We start from the raw sequence: 19820 nt of genomic DNA, 5'->3' as shown, positions 1-19820 counted from the left end.
TAACTAGTGTAAACAATTATTGGACTGAATTCTGACAAAGAATGCACCAAAGGTGTCTCCAAGAGCCAACCCATATTTTACTATTCAAAACCAAGCTTTATAAAATTCATGGATGAATGGATGATGTTTCTGGTACTCTGAGGTGAAATGGGTTGGGAATTGCAACAAATTCAGAGACAGGCTGAGATGGAGGTGAACAGTGTCATGGTGTGGATGTTTGACAAGAGCAGTTCAGGGACAACCGTGTGACAGAATCACAAGACACTTACCCAGAGGCTCTGAGAGGGTTAGGGTTAGTTTTAGTTCTGGATTTACCACCTGAGAAAGACCAACCTAAAAAAAATCAATGCCCGTTTATAAGTGTTTTTCTTCTGTTTTCCCATGAGGAACTGAAGCCCTGAATTGCTCTCAATCTTAGTCAAATGAGTAATTCCACTGTCTGTGTTGTCGTCACTGTAATGTTTTAAGACTTTATAAGGATTTAAAGGAACTAACAAATAAAGAGATCAAGATGGTGTTTTATGTGGAAAACAAAAGTACAAAAGCATGTCTGTACTGCATCATAAATGTAGAACGGCTCAAGGAAATTTTCCAACAGGAAATGACCAGTTGAGCTAAAAACAGATACATAACTGTTGATTATTATATGTATTATCAACTGCAGTGGTGCTTTTCATCACAACTGAGTCTTCTGATTCTGTTCACAGCTCAAAAAAAACTTTTTAGATTGGATTAGAGATTAAATAGAACTTTATTGATCCTTTGGGCAGAGCCCTCAGGAAATTGTGATTCCAACAACAGCACAACACTGAAGATACACACAAGAAATACCACCAGAAAATAGCAAAACAATAACTAAAAAAAAAAACCAAAAAAAACCAAAAAAAAAACGTATCTAAAAAATCTGGCAATTGCACATTGTGAAGCACTGATGGAAACAATAAGTAGCAAGGTGGTAATAATAAAGTAATAGTAATAAGTAAGTAAGTACATTTTATTTATATAGCACTTTTCACAGATAAAATCACAGAGTGCTTTATGGTTTAGAATAAAATGTTAATAAAAGCTTAAAACAAAATAAATAAAATGTCATATATACACCAGGATAACAACAAGACAGTAGTACAGAGAATCAGACAATAATAACGATAATAACATATAGCTAATTATGTTGCATGCACATATGTAAATAATTACATATATACATATACATATATATATGTGTGTGTGTGTGCGTGTGTGTGTGTGTGTGCGTGTGTGTGTATTTTAGTGCTGAGTATCACTTTCCTTAAGACAAAACAGGTTCTTACAGAAAAGCACACATCAGAGCATCAGAAGAAATGGTGACTTTTCTTCTATACCAGTGAATCTCCTTAAAAAACCAACCCTCAAATAATCCCTTTTTATAGTGATTACAAAACACATTAGGTTACTGAAGGAAATAAGTGTATCTCTGGCATTTCATAGTTAAATGCAAATTTTTTATGAAAAGAAAAAGAACATAAGGGGAAGTCCTCTTAAAGGTAATTTTGAACCTATATCTAAGAAGGTCCACCTGGATTATGGTTGTAGGAAAACCTGTGTGGGGCTAGTGGAGCCTGTGACTGCCAGACTAATCCTTAAACAATAAATACTCAGGGACTTCTCAGTTCATTTTTGGTTTCTAAGAAGTGTTATCAACAGGTAGCAGCCAGTCCTGACTGAATAGTATAAATTTCTTTTGTTTTGTATTTGGTGATTATTTGCATTGAGCCTTTTGTTGGTGTTTAAAGTGTGTTTTCTATGTCTAAAATAAAACATTACCTAATTAGTTCATTCATTCATTGGTTGTGTCTGAAAAGTCCTTGACCTCGAAGGAATTGGTCATCGAGATAAGAATAGATGGAAAGGAGATGGAAATCCAGCTTCACTTTGCAACTACAATATTCTAAAGATGAATTCCAACAACGCCCTGGTGCATTCTTACTCTATTATTTGTGCAGGATGTAAACACATACAACACGGTAAAAATAAAAATGTGACTTCATTATCAAGGTTGAACAGTAATAGGCCTAAATAGAGGCTGTAACTGCACTACCAGTCAGTCACACTCATCCTTATATTCACACGTCTTTGCCAGTATGAGTCTTGAATCAGTGTTTTCTTTCTCTTCTCTCTCTTCTTCGCTGTCTTTCTTCAAGTGTTGCATCACTTCTGTTCTTTCACTTTCTAGCAATACAGGAGCGACTTAATGAAATACTAAAAGAAGCACTGAAGTATTTAAAGGGCTCAAACAGCTCTTTCCTTTCACTCTATTAGGAACCTCTTAAGCAAAACTTATTTGGACAAACTCATTGCTTCAAACCACATCTGACCTGCCCTACGTATATCATAGAAATTGTTTTGTAAATGGTTTTGACTGGCTCTACTTTGAATGGGAGCGGTGTCAGATCTATATATCTGATTCCAAGGGTAGGGTACTGTTCCCTGGTGAGGGATAATTATCAGGGGGGTATGCTATCAGCTATTACATCTAGGCTTTATCTCTCTTATGACAGGAGGGTCTAATCCGATTTGGTTGTTGAGGTCTTTATAGGAGTTGAAGTCATCCTGTTCTCATAATCTCTCTTCCTCTGCCTCTGGGTAGACAGACAGATCCACAGGAAGATAAAGAATCCTGACAAATGATACGGACAAATTAAGTATTAATCCTGGTGATGAGGCCTTTTGAGAAAGATGTCATACTAAACTAGAAAAGCAGTCGGAGAGCGCAGACCTCCACCAAGGCAGATCAGCCCCCCTCCCCCCCTTTCACCACCAAAATGTAATCATTTGTTCCTTGTGCCAGTATCAACATTTCCTGAAAATTTCATCAACCCCCTCCCCCTCCAATCATCACCACCAAAATTTAATCATGTGTTCCTTGTGCCAGCATCAAAATTTCCTGAAAATTTCCCCAAAATCCGTGTTGTCCCCCCCCCCCCCCCCATCAGCACCAAATTTCCTTGTGCCAGCATCAAAATTTCCTGAAAATTTCCCCAAAATCTGTGTCATCCTCCCCCCCAATCACCACCAAAATTTAATCATTTGTTCCTTGTGCCAGCATCAAAAATTTCCTGAAAATTTCCCCAAAATCCGTGTTGTCCCCCCCCCAATCACCACCAAAATTTAATCATTTGTTCCTTGTGCCAGCATCAAAATTTCCTGAAAATTTCCCCAAAATCCATGTCGTCCTCCCCCCCAATCACCACCAAAATTTAATCATTTGTTCCTTGTGCCAGCATCAAAATTTCCTGAAAATTTCCCCAAAATCCGTGTTGTCCGCCCCCCAATCACCACCAAAATTTAATCATTTGTTCCTTGTGCCAGCATCAAAATTTCCTGAAAATTTCCCCAAAATCCATGTCGTCCTCCCCCCCAATCACCACCAAAATTTAATCATTTGTTCCTTGTGCCAGCATCAAAATTTCCTGAAAATTTCCCCAAAATCCATGTCGTCCTCCCCCCCAATCACCACCAAAATTTAATCATTTGTTCCTTGTGCCAGCATCAAAAATTCCTGAAAATTTCCCCCAAATCCTTGTCACACACCCCCCAATCACCACCAAAATTTAATCATTTGTTCCTTGTGCCAGCATCAAAAATTCCTGAAAATTTCCCCAAAATCCTTGTCACACCCCCCCAATCACCACCAAAATTTAATCATTTGTTCCTTGTGCCAGCATCAAAATTTCCTGAAAATTTCCCCAAAATCCGTGTTGTCCCCCCCCCAATTACCACCAAAATTTAATCATTTGTTCCTTGTGCCAGCATCAAAATTTCCTGAAAATTTCCCCAAAATCCGTGTTGTCCCCCCCCCCCTCCAATCACCACCAAAATTTAATCATTTGTTCCTTGTGCCAGCATCAAAATTTCCTGAAAATTCCCCCAAAATCCATGTCGTCCTCCCCCCAATCACCACCAAAATTTAATCATTTGTTCCTTGTGCCAGCATCAAAATTTCCTGAAAATTTCCCCAAAATCCATGTCGTCCCCCCCCCCAATCACCACAAAAATTTAATCATTTGTCTCTTGTGCCAGCATCAAAATTTCCTGAAAATTTCCCCAAAATCCGTGTCGTCCTCCCCCCCAATCACCACCAAAATTTAATCATTTGTTCCTTATGCCAGCATCAAAATTTCCTTGAAACTTCCCCAAAATCCATGTCGTCCTTCCCCCCAATCACCACAAAAATTTAATCATGTGTTCCTTGTGCCAGCATCAAAATTTCCTGAAAACTTCCCCAAAATCCATGTCGTCCTCCCCCCCAATCACCACCAAAATTTAATCATTTGTTCCTTGTGCCAGCATCAAAAATTCCTGAAAATTTCCCCCAAATCCTTGTCACACACCCCCCAATCACCACCAAAATTTTATCATTTGTTCCTTGTGCCAGTATCAACATTTTCTGAAAATTTCATCCAAATCTATCCATAACTTTTTGAGTTATCTTGCTAACAGACAGACAGACAAACAAACCCTGATGGAAACATAACCTCTGCCGTCCCTTGGCAGAGGTAATAAACCTGAGAGAATCCACAGACAAAAAAAACACAAACCTTGACTGGAGTTCAGGATGCAGAAAAGGTAGAGAATGAAGTAGTTGGTGTATCCTGAGCCCAGAAATGCAAGGCCCCAGGTAGTCCCCATGAGGAACGTAATACCCATCACTGTCAGGCCACTTTTGCAGGAGTCACTGAATCTGTTTGGGTTCATCCAAGAACTGCTCTTTGCCTCTGCTTCAGCCTTCAAGTTGTGTCTCAGCACTTGTTTCATCTTGCAGATGCTAGAGGCCACCGCCACCAATATACCGGAGTTGAAGATGAATATAAGGGTGAAGTAGACCAGATTCACAGAGTAGAAGTAGGAATCATTTACGATCCAGCAGCTGTAACACAGTATTGCAGTGCTTTTGATTTTGTTTCAGACTGGACATACCACTGACCAACAGAGCAACATTTTCATCAGTACATGTTTTACTAACTTGACTAAAAATGCCTGAGATACCAACTACCACTATGACCCAAGATTTGTATTTTCAGATGTTTCTCAGAAAACTGTACAGTTAGCAATAGCAATAAGAAGATGGTCATATTTTGTTTATTTGTCTTCTTGAAGCTAAACATAAAATGTCGTGGAAGTCTGTTCAGACCAAGCAAGTGAGTCTGGGTTGAGGGGCTATTGCAGTGCCTTGCCCTAGAGCAGTGTTTTTCAACCTGGGGTTGGGATTCCATGTGTGGTTGCCTGAAATTTCTAGTAATTGCAAAAAATAAAAATGTACTAATAAAAAATACATGGTGAGTTGACAGAGACAATCACAATCCATAAGACATGACAAACTGAAGCTGAAACTGAAGCAATGTGGTTCTGTTTATCTTTCAAATGTTCATTGTGGTCGGTTTCAGATGCTGCAGCTCTTTCATAATTCATAGTTTGAGTTCTTGTTTGTTCAGTATTAATTGTCAGCCTTGTAAATCCAAGCTGGACTGACTGTACATATCCTGACCAAGGAAAATTCTCACTTTGTGCAGTAATCTACACCTGGCTTTTCTGCTTCTGTCCATAATAATACATTGTATAGACTAAATGTTGTCTAAAATTAATGTTTATTTGCAACATAGTATAGCAAAATATTACATTATCAAAAACAAATTAATTTTAGCAAAACAAAAAGTGTCTGTTTTGAATCTCTGGGGTCGCCAGAAATTTGTGATGTTAAAATGGGGTCACAAGCCAAAAAAGGTTGGGAACCACTGCCCTAGAGAGAGATACTTAGATTTATCATTAAAGGGAAATCCAACCAATACTTTTGTAAAGATTTGTGACTCATTTATGGAGTGGGACAATTTCAAAACAGCTTTGTAGTCTACTGTGATTTTTTTTTTTAGATCACTGACCACAACACGGGTGTACTCTATTTGGGGTACAAACTGTGTCCACCTGTGCATGTACATACATGCCTGCCACATGTTTGTAATTATTTTCTTTCTTTATAAACCATGATGAGAAACAGTCAGTTTCCAAACTAGAAAAATATACCACTAATACCTGCATATTATGAATTTCTCCAAGTGCCCTTCTGTACTTATTGATGTGCCTATTGAAATGTTTTGTCTTATGTTTTTATATTATAACTGAAAAAGACAATAAAAACATTTGTCAAAAAACTAGAAAAGCACTTGGAGAGCACAGACCCTCGCCAAGGCAGATCAGCCCCCCCCCCCCCCCCCCCCCCCACAATCACCACCAACATGTAATCATTTGTTCCTTGTGCCAGTATCAACATTTCCTGAAAATTTCATTAAAATCCATCTGATAACTTTTGAGTTATCTTGCTAACAGACAGAAAAACAAACAAACAAACCCAGATGAAAACATAATCTCTGCAGTACTTGGTGGAGGTAAAAATGCCTAAGATTTAGCAAAAGAAATTAAAATATTACTTACACGGCATTTGTTTCATTAGAATCAACCATGGTCATTTCTGTAATCCCATAGAACTGGTTTTGTTTCACTCCCAAAGAAATTCCCACAACCATACAAGGAATCCCTGTGAATCACACACACACTTACTGGAATAAATGAGACTCTTAATATTTCTTACATAATAAGCAAAATTTAGTATTATTTGCAGTTAAATTGTGTAATATTTAGTGATATCTCGCTGTGAACAGGCCTTACCCCATCCAGCAAGTGACAGCTTGACCAGGTAGTGCTTGAAGTGGGTGTTGAACACCTTTATCAGCATGAGGTAGAGGTGGAGCGCCTCTATTGCCATCCAGGTGAAACAGCAGAGCAGACAGTAATGCATGAAAGCTGCAATAAACATACATACCCAGTCTTCCTCCACTGTGGCTCCCCACTCAGATAACAGGAAGGTGGTGTTGAGCAGGAACAAAGACCCGCTCAGAGAGACATGGATAGAGATGGAATGATCTGTTCTGCTGCTTCTGTAGCATAAAAAATAGCAAATGCACAATGACAAGTCTAACAGTTTACATTGAGGACATACGGTACATATGACGAAGTGGTTAAATACAGTCAGAGAAAAAATTATTAGACCATCAAAAGTCATTGGAAACAAAGGTTATGCGATCAAGTACTAACTCCTGTGTGTATCATGTGACTAAAGCAGACAGAAAAGAAAACATGGAATGCCTAAAAGGTCTGATTTCAACCGACTCGATATGTAAATCGCCCCACCATTAAAAACCGAGCACCGAACCTGGGGGGACAGAGCTTTCTTCATTGCAGATCCAACCCTCTGGAACTCCATCCCACCTCCTCTCCGACACTGCTCCGACCCCAACACCTTTAAATCCCTTTTAAAAATTCATTTATTTAAAATTGCTTTTAATGTTTAATCTCAAAGTTTAATGTTTAACTGTTTTATATTCGTATACCTGCCTTTTGCACCTGCTTTTAATCTGTTTTTAATATGTCTGGTTTCTGTTTTTATCTGCTGCATGTAAAGTGTCTTTGAGTTCTATGAAAAGCGTTATACAAATAAAATGTATTATCATTATTATTATTATTATTATTATTATTATTAAAGAGATAAGTTTTGTTATGATTTGGTGCTATATAAATAAAATTTGATTGATTGATTGATAAAAGCCTTGTTTTTGGCAGTACAATGCCATAGCTATAGATGTAAGAACTGAAGGGATTTTGGTTATTATCAAGAAAACATGGAAAATGTCTGGATATCAGCTCTTAAATTAAACTCTTATGAGCTATTTTGGTTGTTATCTTTATATTTGTCCAAACAAATGTACCTTTAGTTGTACCAGACATTAAAATGAACAAGAAATTGAAGAAAACAAGGGTGGTTTAATAATTTTTTCTGTATGTGACTGTATGTGAGGAAAAGTTGCACTGATGACCTACCGACCAAACACATATATGACAAGCGACAAAGCAGTGAAGAAAGCAGATATGCCACAGCCAATGTAACTGATGTAAGACAGTATTTCCCAGTGAACGTCGCTGATTTCTTGTCTTATCTGCAGGAAAATGAAAAAATGATCATTTTATGTCTGTCTGCAAATTCAGAAAGAACTTTTACTAACAATTAAGGATAAATCAAAGACCTGAACAATCATTTTTTCTCTAGGATGATTTACTGTTATATCCTATAAGTGATCTGAATTCTTCAGATTAGAAGATATTGCCTAAAAAATGATCTTATTAAGGGTGTGTTTTTACCAGTAAGACAGAAAAAGCTGTAGTGTGGTTGCAGCTGCAAGTAAGGACGGTTTCATTAATGCTGGTCTCGCATCCATCTTTTCTCCATTCGAAATCTGTAAGAGAGACCGTTATTCAATTAGAAGCCTAACACTGCTTACCTTAATGGCAAAGTACTATGTTATTAGAGAACTTTAACCATTCAGTATAATGTGCAAAACTAAATTGTTTTTTCCACACACATATACAAGTCCATTAGCTGAAGCAACGATTATGGTAAAGACAAAAACTTAAATGTACTGTGTAAAAAGAGTGATTTAGGCTACCTACCATTTTCATCAAAATAATGACACTGTAACTGAGAGTTATTCTGTAAGTTATTCTGTGAAAAGACAGAATAATGGTACACACAGTCAAACAAATGAGCCAAATACATAAGTACAATCAAATCTTCAGCCACTCATTATGGTTAAGCCCATCATTTGCTGCAGATAAAAACCTGCTTTTGATTATAAATCAGTGATACATTCATTCATTCATTCATTCATTCATTCATTTTTTATTTGTTTTGAGCAGAAGAAAAAACTAAACTTTTATATGTTCAAGGAACTAGTAGCAGAGCACATACATTAATAAATAGAAGTGATCCAGACAATATAGCAGTTGTCATGTACACTAGTAATAACAAAATAAACTCAATATATATTGCTTGAAAAGGAGAGGGAAGAAGCTTAGAAACTTATTACACATACATAGTATAACGGCAAAGATGTACAAGTAAGCATGGTGCATTTTTCCGTCAAGTGATGCATAGAACGCATTAAGATCAGCTGGAAAAATATGAGGGCATGGTTCTCTAACAAACTAGCGATACAATATGTTGATTTTTATATGTTATTTGGTGAAAGTGTTGTTCTCTGAGTTTTGGGCAGTGCTGGATTCCATGACTAAAAACATGTTTTGTCTCTTAAAACTGAGGTACAGTTGAAGAAACTCGCAACAAAATCTGTGCACATTAAAATATAACACCAGTAAATCACAAGTTCTCATGTGCATCTTATCATAAAAACCAAGTGGCTTTTGTGCGTGTGCATGTACGTGTGTCTCAGGATTCACACAAAATCCGTAAAGAGCTGACTGCTGCAGTTTGGCAGACTTATGTATTTTTGGTCAAGGAACAGACTCGGAAAATGGCAAGTTGATAGGGGAGATATTAGTAGTTTTGGAATACAATGACCTTGCAATCATGTTGCCATGGCCAGAAGGCTTTGGCGGTGACTGCTGGACAAATGTGAGACAGCATGCACAAATACACAACAGCATAAAAACTAGCACATCTAGAACCCGTGGATCTCCATGGGTCATTGTGCTAGTTGAATATAATGATGAAAATTAAGTCTTCGGAAATCAGATTATATTCAGATCAGATTCTGGACTCTGCTGCTCTATGTGTCTCAAAATGGAAGTTCACTTTTCCATAACAGCATGAAATAATATCAGGTTATATATATTTATATGTAATCTTTTGTGATGACAATATATTGAACTTTGAACCTTGAATGCTGAGATGTTTGCTGATACTGGCCAATATCGTGGAAAAAATTGTTTGACCATCCTTGTTTCTTAAATTTCTTGTTCATTTCAATGCCTGGTACAACTAAAGGTACATTTGTTTGGACAAATATAATGAAAACAACAAAAATATCTCACAAGAGTTTAATTTAAGAGCTGATATCTATCCATTTTTCATGTTTTCTTGATAATAACTAAAATCACTTCAATTCTTACATCAATAGCTATGGCATTGTACTGCCAAAACCAGTGCTTTTAGGCATTCCATGTTTTCTTTTCTGTCTGTTTTAGTCACATGATACACACAGGAGTTAGTACTCGATTGCATAATCATTGTTTTTGATGACTTTTGATGGTCTGATAATTTTTTCCACAACTGTATGCTTGTGAAAACAATATATAGAACTTTGCACCTTGAATGCTGAAATGACTGCTGATACTGGCCAATATCGGTGTCAGCATACAACATGTCATTTCAACGAAAGAGGCGATAAGATTATACATGATTTATTCATAAATTTGAATGATGAATGAGTTTTTCTGTCATTCAAAGATAATGTGACTGACACCATAACCCCTGCAACCCACTCAGCGACTAAATGGCTCGGAAAATGAATGACTGAATGAATGACAGATAGACGATTAAAGTTGAAGGAGCTAAAATTTAGTGTTACTTTTCCATGCTTTTGTGTCATAGCACAAGGTAGAGCAGTATAGTCACACCCAGGACACTTCTTAAAGAATCCTTTCAGCAATTGGTAGTTACAGCTGTCAGTCATGTATATATTTGATATTGTATGTTGAGTGGACAGATCTTTTGCTAGAATTGAATAGTTTATGTTAAGGACCAAAGTTTTTTTTTAAAAAGTAATATTTAGCAACATTATTGTGCATAAACAAAGCTTAAAACATTACCAAATGTGTTATGTTATAAATGATGTATATTGTGGTTGCAGTTTTGTTTAGCATATAAATATAGCTTCGGTGAGAGAGGTTTGGTAGAACTCTGAATGCATACATACATCCACATCCATATCTCTGAAAATGATCTCCACTGAGGTACGTAGATCATTAAGACGCTTATTCCCCAGTAGCTCTATCCTGACAATCATCGATCTGAAATCCTCCTCGCCAAACTAAGAAGAGACACAAAAGGCAGAAACAGTGATGAGCAGAAATACAGATGCTGACTCTACAGTACATCTAAACCAATAAATAAATAAATATTGAATGAATACATTTGTAATGCATGTATTAATGCATGTTGAAACATTAGCGGTTTAAGTCACAGGTAATGTTGCATATATTTGTCATTTTAAATACAGCTTTATAATTGGGCTTCATGGCTAATTTCCCATAAGCCCCTGATAAAACATGACACAAAAGCATATCTGCACCATAGCTGATAGTGAATGCGGTGTAGTCTACTCGTCCACACATGAAATAGAGGATGGAGTTACAATTGTCAATTCAATTATATGCTTAAACAGTAAATGCACGCTGTTGTTTTTTATTATTTATATCATACTGTGTGACAGCCTTATTTGGTCCAGTTATGTTAAAAAGAGAATTACATACAAGGCCTCAGAACTTAAATAGAACTGTATATTCACATATTTTTACACTTTAATATGATACTGTGGGAAATAAGGGTCATCTTATTTTTTTTGGTCTATATTACGAATTAATAAACCCTGAGATGAACTGTCCAGGGTCCCTCTTGAGGATTAAGCAGTTCAGAAAATAAATGAACAAATAAGTATTAGTATATTACAGTATATTATATGTTAATGTCACATTGATGCACAAATATGAGAATAAAATAAACAGCGTTGTAACAGTTGAAATTAAAATATGTTACCTAATGGAAACTTTTATTCCATTAACCTTTAACCCATAAAGACCCAGTGCTACTTCTGTGTAGGTTCCCAAATGAAATTTTCTCTATTTCTAACCTTTCTTAAGTGATTTATCCCCATTCGTTCTAATATTATCCTCTGTATTTTGTATTTTATCAGTATAAATCAGGTATTTTCCTGTATTTCATTTACTGATCATGAAGATGTGTATTAAAGCTCAGATTAAAGTTGAGGGTTATTATTTCAGAAACAGAGAAAACTGAAGACAAAAATGACTTTTTCAGTTCAATCTGTCATTTGCTGAACATAAACCCAGTGTTTCCATCCACTGTCATTGATCCAACTCCATGGGTTTTACTGGTGAATCAATGTTGTAGAAGATGATGGTGTTTCCACGGTAACTATGGAGCCTCTGAACATCCAAATGGGTCATGTCTGATGACCATGAAAAGATGAATAACTGTATTTTACACCAATTATTGACATGATTCAATTAATGGATCAACAGGCATTAAACAGTTTAGATCAGTAGATGGTTTTGGTCTTTGATGGATGTTTGGGTCTTTATGGGTAAAGGGAGTGTGTTCTGTCATCTTTCTGAAATTAGGTATCAACACTGTGTATTGGAGCGATGGATATAAAAGAACTTAAAACTGTACTTTGAACTGGCTGTGTCCCATGTAGCTGACCAAGCCGACGCCCCTTTCCTCCTGTGGGATTTGGCGCAGAGCATCTACAGGGAGCCAGATCTCAGGACTGGAATCATTAGTACCAAGCAGCGGCTAATGGTAGATACAGGCAGATCATGCACACAAATAATACAAGTTAATGTGAAAGTTGCTTTTGACTGATAACAGGTGAGGCTAATACAGTCATATAAAATTACATTCTCTGACCATAATCCTCCGTCGTTAATATACTCTTTACCTCTGCATCTTTCACCTTCATCCTGGCATTAGTCATGTTGAGCTCATCCGTACTGATGTTAATGACTTTCAGACACAAGTCCTTCAAGTCATAGCTGTGGTCAGATGTGGTTGTGTTCATGATTTCATGGATCATGTCTTTTTCCCGTCTGCAACAATAAGTGAAAATGTGAAAAAATTACATAAATAAATAAATAAATAAATAAATGAATAAATATATATATATATATATATATATATATATATATATATATATATATAATTTATTATTTTTTTTTTTTTAAATTTAAATTAAAAAACAAAGTGAAAATGAAGTGTTTAACAATACAGAGCCGCTAACTAGCTAGCTAGCTAGCTAACTAGATGAGAAAAAAAAGATCCCTCTTCAGGACCCAAACCTCCAAAATATATCATGAGTTGTTATAGATCTACCCTTGTATTGACTGATCTACTGTCAAAGTTCTGTCTTTTTTTTTTTTTTTTTTAGATCTACATTGTTTTTATCCTGTTACATCGTTTACGTTATACCTTTATGTGTTTTTCTTTATGTTTACTCTGTAACATTTTATGTCCTCTCCTCAACATTTCACATGAATTTCGAGATAGATAGATAGATAGATAGATAGATAGATAGATAGATAGATAGATAGATAGATAGATAGATAGATAGATAGATAGATAGATAGATAGATAGATAGATAGATAGATAGATAGATAGATAGATAGATAGAATCATTATACAATTGTAAAACTTTTTATGTATTATAAAGTGATGTGATTTTTCACAAAGCATTGATGAGTTTCACAAAACTTGCTGTTTGTACGTATAAATTACAATTGAATCCAGTGTCTCTGTTGCGGCATGCACGATAGTGCTAGCCCGATTGAAATACATGGAGAGCAAGAGATGTTTAAACATGAACTTAATTAGGATTTATTATTTTATTATTTTTACAATTCTATGTGAAGCACTTTGGGAATGTTCTTGGTGTTTAAATGTACTACATAAATACAGAGGATTGGATTTAATTGAATTTGAGTAAAAACATGTTTGAAATGTAAAATATAATTTAATTATAATGTTACAATATTTGTCCTGTATCCTCCAGTTAATGTGCGCATTTATTGAAGCTGTTTTTACCGACATTGTTAATTTCTGTGCAACTATGTTCACCTGCTGGTCATGGTGCACCTGTTAACAGAGGGTGTACATAGCTCTGAAAACTTTAGCTGAACAGGTGATAGGAGGGTTTGCTTTCATTAGAGAATTAAAGAATCACCTCAGGATGCTAATTTATGTGGCCTGTAGCCAATCAGAACTGTTTTTATTTTTTGTAAGTATGTGATTGGATCAATGTCACTGGGATACTAAGAGGCTTTGAGTGAGATACAAACACAAACAAAGAATGAACATGAAGCAGATGATTAATCAGCTCCAAATGTCACAGGTGTTCAGCCTGTTACTTCCCTGTTAGCTCTCTTCCACATCTGTGCTTTACACAGGAACTGGAGTTGAGCAGAGTATGAGGCCAAACACCACTTGGATATTTCGCTATAATACAGCTATTATTCAGCTAAATTCACAACCATCTTCATACTCTCTTACCCTTTTTTTTTTTTTTAGTTTAGTTTAGTTTGAATATGCAACAAGACAAAGTAATTTTATTTAGTCCTCAGAAATAAAGCATGCAGCAAGAAGTCATGGAAGAAAACAAAAAACCCCCAAAACAGATCTTATACGTATACATAACTTCATTGACCCCTTGATTAACAGCTGGCACCGACTAGTGCATGAGGCCATTGTTGTAAACATTTCAGTAATTTTCTCATGTATTTGTTAACAAACTGATCAGTCCACTATTGTTTCTAACCCTACATTGTGTTTTCTGGAATGTACTGAAACCTGAATATCAGGAATGGATGTACGAGGGCCGTTCAATAAGTTCATGGCCTCACCCAGAACAGAACAACACAGACTGATAATTTATATTTTATTTTTCAACATAATCTCCATTTACAGCAATGCACTTGGTCCATCGATGTTCAAGCATCACTATCCCATCACGAAAGAATGTAACATCCTGTATTATAACAACCAGTATTTCTGGGTGAGGCCATGAACTTATTGAACAGCCCTCGTATATGTACACCTGAAATTAAGATAACCCATAAAGACCCAAACAACCAATGGCAACCAAAATCATCTACCAATATAAAACGTTTCATAACTTTAGGTCCACTATTCTATCAATCTATGTAAATAATTGGTGTAAAATACAGTTTATCATCTTTTCATGGTCATCAGATATAACCCATTTAGACGTTCAGAGGCTCCGTAGTTACCGTGGAAACACTGCCAACTTCTACAACATTCATTCAACAGTAAAATCCATGGACTTGGATCAATGACAGTGAATGAAGACGCTTGGTTTATGTTCAGTTAATAAGATATTTTGTTGAAAAAGTCACATTTCTTCATTTTTCTCTGTTTCTGATATTATGACAATTAATTTTAGTCTGAACTTTCATGACTATCAATTAAATTTGAGAAATTACCTGATTTTTATTGAAGAAATGCAAAATACAAAGGATAGAATTATAATAAAAGCTGATAAATTGCTTAAGAAAAGTTTTGTAGAGAGAAAAATTAATTTGGGAACTGTTGGAAAAGTAACACTGGGTCTTTATGGGTTAAAATATGTTGTCCTCCTACTGACTATAATGACCATAAAGCAAAAGTCACTGCTAAAAGTCACAGTTTACTTTTTTTAACCCATAAAGAACCAAACAACCACTGTCAGCTAAAACCATCTACTGATCTAATATATTTAATACCTGCTAATCCACTAATCCTATCAATACATGTAAATAATTGGTGTAAAATACAGTTTGTCATCTTTTCATGGTCATCAGATATGACCCATTTGGATGTTCAGAGGCTCCGTATTTCTTCTACAACATTGATTCATCAGTAAAACCCATGGAGTTTGATGAATAATAGTGGATGGAGATGCCTGTTTTTATGTTCAGTTATTGATATCTTAGCTGAAAAAGTCTTTTTTCTTCAGTTTTCTCTGTTTTGATAGAATAACCTTCAAATTTACTCTGAGCTTTAATGAACATCTACATGGTTTGTGAATTAAAGATTACCTGATTTACAGTGAAAAAATGCTAAATAATGAGGATAATATTTTAATAAAATGTGATAAATTACTTACAAAAGGTTAGATAGAGAGAAAAATTAGCCAAATTTGAGAACTGCCACAAAAGTAGCATTAGGTCTTTATGGGTTAATATATGTTTTCCAAACTTCTGCAACTTTTTCTGATTTGAGGAAACAGGACATAGGCGAATACCTACAGGAAGTGAAGTGCTTACCTTATAAACGCCTTCTTGATTATGAGATCTTTATTGAAGAGGGCCCAACAAGAGTCCTTTATGTAGAAGAGTTTCAACATTCCCTCCTGGCTATCATTCAGGGACTGCATTAGTTGCAAGATGGTGTCATTTAAACACATGTAAAGGATGCATGTGATATTTGAGCCTTCGTCTGTCCGTACGAAATAGACATAAATCACATAAAGAGCCTCAGACCAGCCATTGAGAACATTTACAGAGTCAGCAGGATGTTTCACAAACATGGTACTCACTTAGTTGGATAGTGTATGCACTTCTGTTGTGATGCTTTTCCACTTGGGCCTCCAGACAACCAGATTGGGTACTGAACCATGAGTCATTGTAGTATGGAAAGGTGTCATCTAAGCAGTCCAAGACACAGGAGTCACCATGGTTTGAGCAACTCACTAAACCCACTGATTCCTCACGGACAGTAGTAGTATTGCTTAAGGTAGTAGTAATGCTTTTGCTGTTGAAAGTTAAACATACTGAATACAAACAAAACAAAAAAGAGAGAGAAATAAACATAAAATATTCCATCAAGACACTATTTTCTATTTGTAGTTTTTGTATAAAAGTACAAATTAATACAATGATAAGAGTTTTAGCACTTTGAAGAACTCTTTTAATACGAACGCTGGACAGTTTTTACCCCTTCCTTCAATAAAAATATCTACGGTACATTTGGTCTTTGTGAATGAGAAGTGAATGTAACAATGCAAATATAAAACACTGATGTCTGTCTGTTCATTTTAATATGTACCTTGGTCAGCCAAACAACTGGGCAGCAGCAGTAAGAGCAGGAAGAGAACCATGGCCCTTCAACTGAATGTGTGACAGAAAAGAAGTTCCATCATATTCTGTAGGTTGTACAGCTGTGTCATGAATGTGTTTCAGCTACAAGTCATTTCAGATCTGAAAAATTAGCTTTTAATAGACTCAGAGTAAAGAGACAAAACAGAACAATCCTGTACAAAAAAAATAGACAAGTATATGAAGTATTAACTTATTTTCAAGTTTCCATAAACTGCAGAAAAATAAATCAAATAAACAGCCCAGTTCTGTCAATCCAGCAGCACAGAGACAACAATCAAACATACAACTCAAAAGCAAAAGCAGTCAGAGGTAAAAAATGAACCCTTTCATGCACAGTGGACAGTTATTCTACAGCTGTTCTTTTGTTTATTCATGGATTTTGTTGTTTTAGATGCATATCAGCCAACACGTTGGATGCTTATGTGTCGTCCCATACGCTCCAATTCATACCATTACTGTAACTTTGCTGTTCTTGATAAACCTGATCTGCAGTAACATGTTTGAGTGGAAATCAATTGCTAACTGTTATTAGACTGTAATTAACAGTTTTCATTAACAAAAAGGTTTTTTTTTTTGCATATTATCTCCATGTAGTAAGTAATAACTACTGCGATAACTATTATTGGAGTCTGATAAAATGTGAGAAAACATCAGATTAGCTGCATTAAAAAATTTTTATTGCATAGTTTTCACACAGTATGCCACTTTCTGATGATGGATTTTACATACATCTCTCTTTGCTTCAAAAATTAAACACATGGTGTCCAGCTGAGTGGACATTTTTGTAACTCTATTAAAAATAGGTTCCTTAAAAACATTTCAATCACATTGTTTTTTTCATGCCTAAAGAGGAATAAAAACACTCAGGAAAAAACATCTTGAATAAGGTTCTTATAATTCATGCATCAAAGTGTTAATATCAGACATACAGTTGGTAAAGTGTCACAATCTCTTGGATAAACAGAGGAAAATGTTTCAAAAAGTTAGTTCAATGGAGAATTCCTAAAATTAAAAATCAGTCTAAAGTTACTGTTTTCTATGTTTAAATACATAAAGTTTTTTTTCAGTGAAACACAAATACACTACTTTAAAGAATAACACACAAAAAACTAACAAACATTGAAATGCTGTTCTTAGCTTACCCCGTAAATGTACTGATGAACCAGCCAGAGAGAGAGCAGAGCTGCTCAGGTCATTGCACATAAAAGTACATTTCAACAGTGCCTGTGTTTGGTTGGTTGGTTCTATGCAAATGATTTTTTGTAAGGCCACCAAAATTTGCTTCACATTTGTTTCATGTTATCATTTTGAGAGGTGACGCCACAGTCTGACATTTACCACTAATGTACTGTAAACGACCTGTGTCAACAGAAAAGTGATCATGTGGAAGATAACATCAACTCGACAACTGCACCATATTTCAGCTTTTAACATAAATTGATTTTCAATCATTCCTGGGGGGGAGGACTACACAGCCTGGCTGAAAAAACCCCCATCTGGATAGGCAGATAACTAAGCAGATACTTCGACTGGATAATTATTGCAGTGATTATTATGTTTCATTAGGCACGAAATTAACCTCAGTTTCCTGAGAGCTCTGCCCAAAGGATCAATAAAGTTCTATCTAAACAAATCTAATCTAAAATTCTATGACTTAACTGGTGCAGTGAGTAGCTTCACATTTCTTATGGTAAAAGGTCATGTGGTCTGATGAGTCCTGATTGTATAGTTGTGATAGTGTTTATTATATAGTTCCATAGATGGTGGAGGTTTCTATCATTTGTATTAACTGCTGTTGTAGTAGTATATCCACTGTTAATACTTGTACTTGCAGTAGTAGAATTAATAGTTATGGACATTTGTTCTGGTTATTGGTAATTATACTAGCACCAGTTGATCTACTTTTTACAGTTCTAACAGACCCCCCCTTCTCCCTCTTCTCCCCCTCTCCCCCGATCTCTCTCTCTCACTCGTTTTCTTTTTCATTACTCTCTCTCTTTAACCCAAACTGGTCAAGGCAGACGACCATCCACCAGGAGTCAGGTCTGCTCGATGTTTCTGCCTGTTAAAAGCAAGCTTTTCCTCACCACTGTCACCAGTCACAAGTGTTTCGACCGCCTCAAGTGTCATGAGATAACTTTTGTTATGTTTCGGCGCTATATAAATAAAATTTGATTGAATTTGATTGATTGACCCTGTTCCAGAGTGATGTGTGCATCAGGGTGAGAAGAGAGGTGGATGAAGCGATTACTCATCATGCATAGTGTCTATAGTCCAAGCCTGTGGGGGCAGTGTTATGATCTGGGGTTGATTCAGGTGGTTAGGTCTAAGTTCAGCAAATTTATATGTTGAAAAATTATGGAAATAAATGCTGTGATATTGTGACAGTTTGAGTTTGATGCTTTAATTTATTTATTTTATATTATTTTATTATATTGATTTTTCAGGGGTGCCAGCCAGGTCTCTCTCCTGACATATAAGATGTTAGGTTAGTCAGTGTAAGTCAGTCTTTAGCTTGAGTCTCAAACCACACAAAGGATGTGAGTTTTAATTAAACTCACACCCCACACATTAAATGACAAAGAAAAGAACACACATTCAAACCATGTAAAATTCAAAATCATGTATTAAACAATGATTATAAAAAAAAATTCACACAAATTCAAACCCACAGTTGAAAACCCAACCCACAGAAAACCCAAAGTCCAAACTCAACAAAATCCACCAACCAAGCAAAAATTCAAACTTAAATCTTCCACAATTTAAACAGTCTTTGGAAAGAAGAAAGTAACACAAAAAAAACAGTTCAGTCCATTTAAACAAAAAATTCCATTCCGGGTTTTCCAGTTTTTCCAAAGAGAGAAAAAAAAATATAATTCAGTTCATTTCAGTTCGTTTGTAAAAAAAAAAAACAAGCGCACAGTTCAGTTCAAGGCCTTTTTTAAAAAAAACGAGAAAGCAGAAAAAAAACTTACTCACAACACTCCAATGGTCGCAGTCAGTCAGTCCGTCAGTCAGTCCAGTCCAGTCAGTTTGTAATCCATTC

At 35.8% G+C, this 19820-nt stretch overlaps 1 protein-coding gene across 2 annotated transcripts; it reads right to left on the bottom strand.

Annotated features, from left to right (window-relative positions):
• Positions 1-782: 782 nt before the first annotated feature.
• On the bottom strand, positions 783-18677 carry LOC115437858 (adhesion G protein-coupled receptor G3-like). 2 transcript variants are annotated; one of them, XM_030161228.1, is made up of 14 exons: positions 17917-18677; positions 16722-16783; positions 16213-16446; positions 15941-16112; positions 12564-12711; positions 12296-12418; positions 10800-10913; positions 8536-8587; positions 8227-8321; positions 7909-8024; positions 6700-6968; positions 6466-6568; positions 4578-4906; positions 783-2656 (listed from the first exon to the last, which is right to left on the bottom strand). In XM_030161228.1, the coding sequence occupies exons 2-14, from the start codon at positions 16771-16773 to the stop codon at positions 2544-2546; spliced, it is 1920 nt and encodes a 639-aa protein (XP_030017088.1). In that variant the 5' UTR covers positions 16774-16783; positions 17917-18677; the 3' UTR covers positions 783-2543. The 2 variants fall into 2 exon arrangements, with proteins under 2 accessions (XP_030017088.1, XP_030017097.1); XM_030161237.1 differs by having other exon boundaries at positions 4578-4804.
• Positions 18678-19820: the final 1143 nt, after the last annotated feature.

Source organism: Sphaeramia orbicularis, chromosome 3 (assembly GCF_902148855.1).
Source record: "Sphaeramia orbicularis chromosome 3, fSphaOr1.1, whole genome shotgun sequence".
Classification (NCBI taxonomy): Eukaryota; Metazoa; Chordata; class Actinopteri; order Kurtiformes; family Apogonidae; genus Sphaeramia; species Sphaeramia orbicularis.
The sequence above is the reverse complement of the archived record's forward strand: the minus strand, read 5'-3'. Positions and strand labels throughout refer to the sequence as shown.

Coding starts and splice junctions, on each gene's coding strand:
- LOC115437858 (XM_030161228.1), bottom strand. CDS start 16,773: ATGGTTCTCTTCCTGCTCTTACTGCTGCTGCCCAGTTGTTTGGCTGAC. Junction 10,914..12,295: donor TGGGACACAGCCAGTTCAAA/GTACAGTTTTAA, acceptor GTCTCTTCTTAG/TTTGGCGAGGAGGATTTCAG. Junction 8,588..10,799: donor TCAGAGATATGGATGTGGAT/GTATGTATGCAT, acceptor GTCTTTTCACAG/AATAACTTACAGAATAACTC.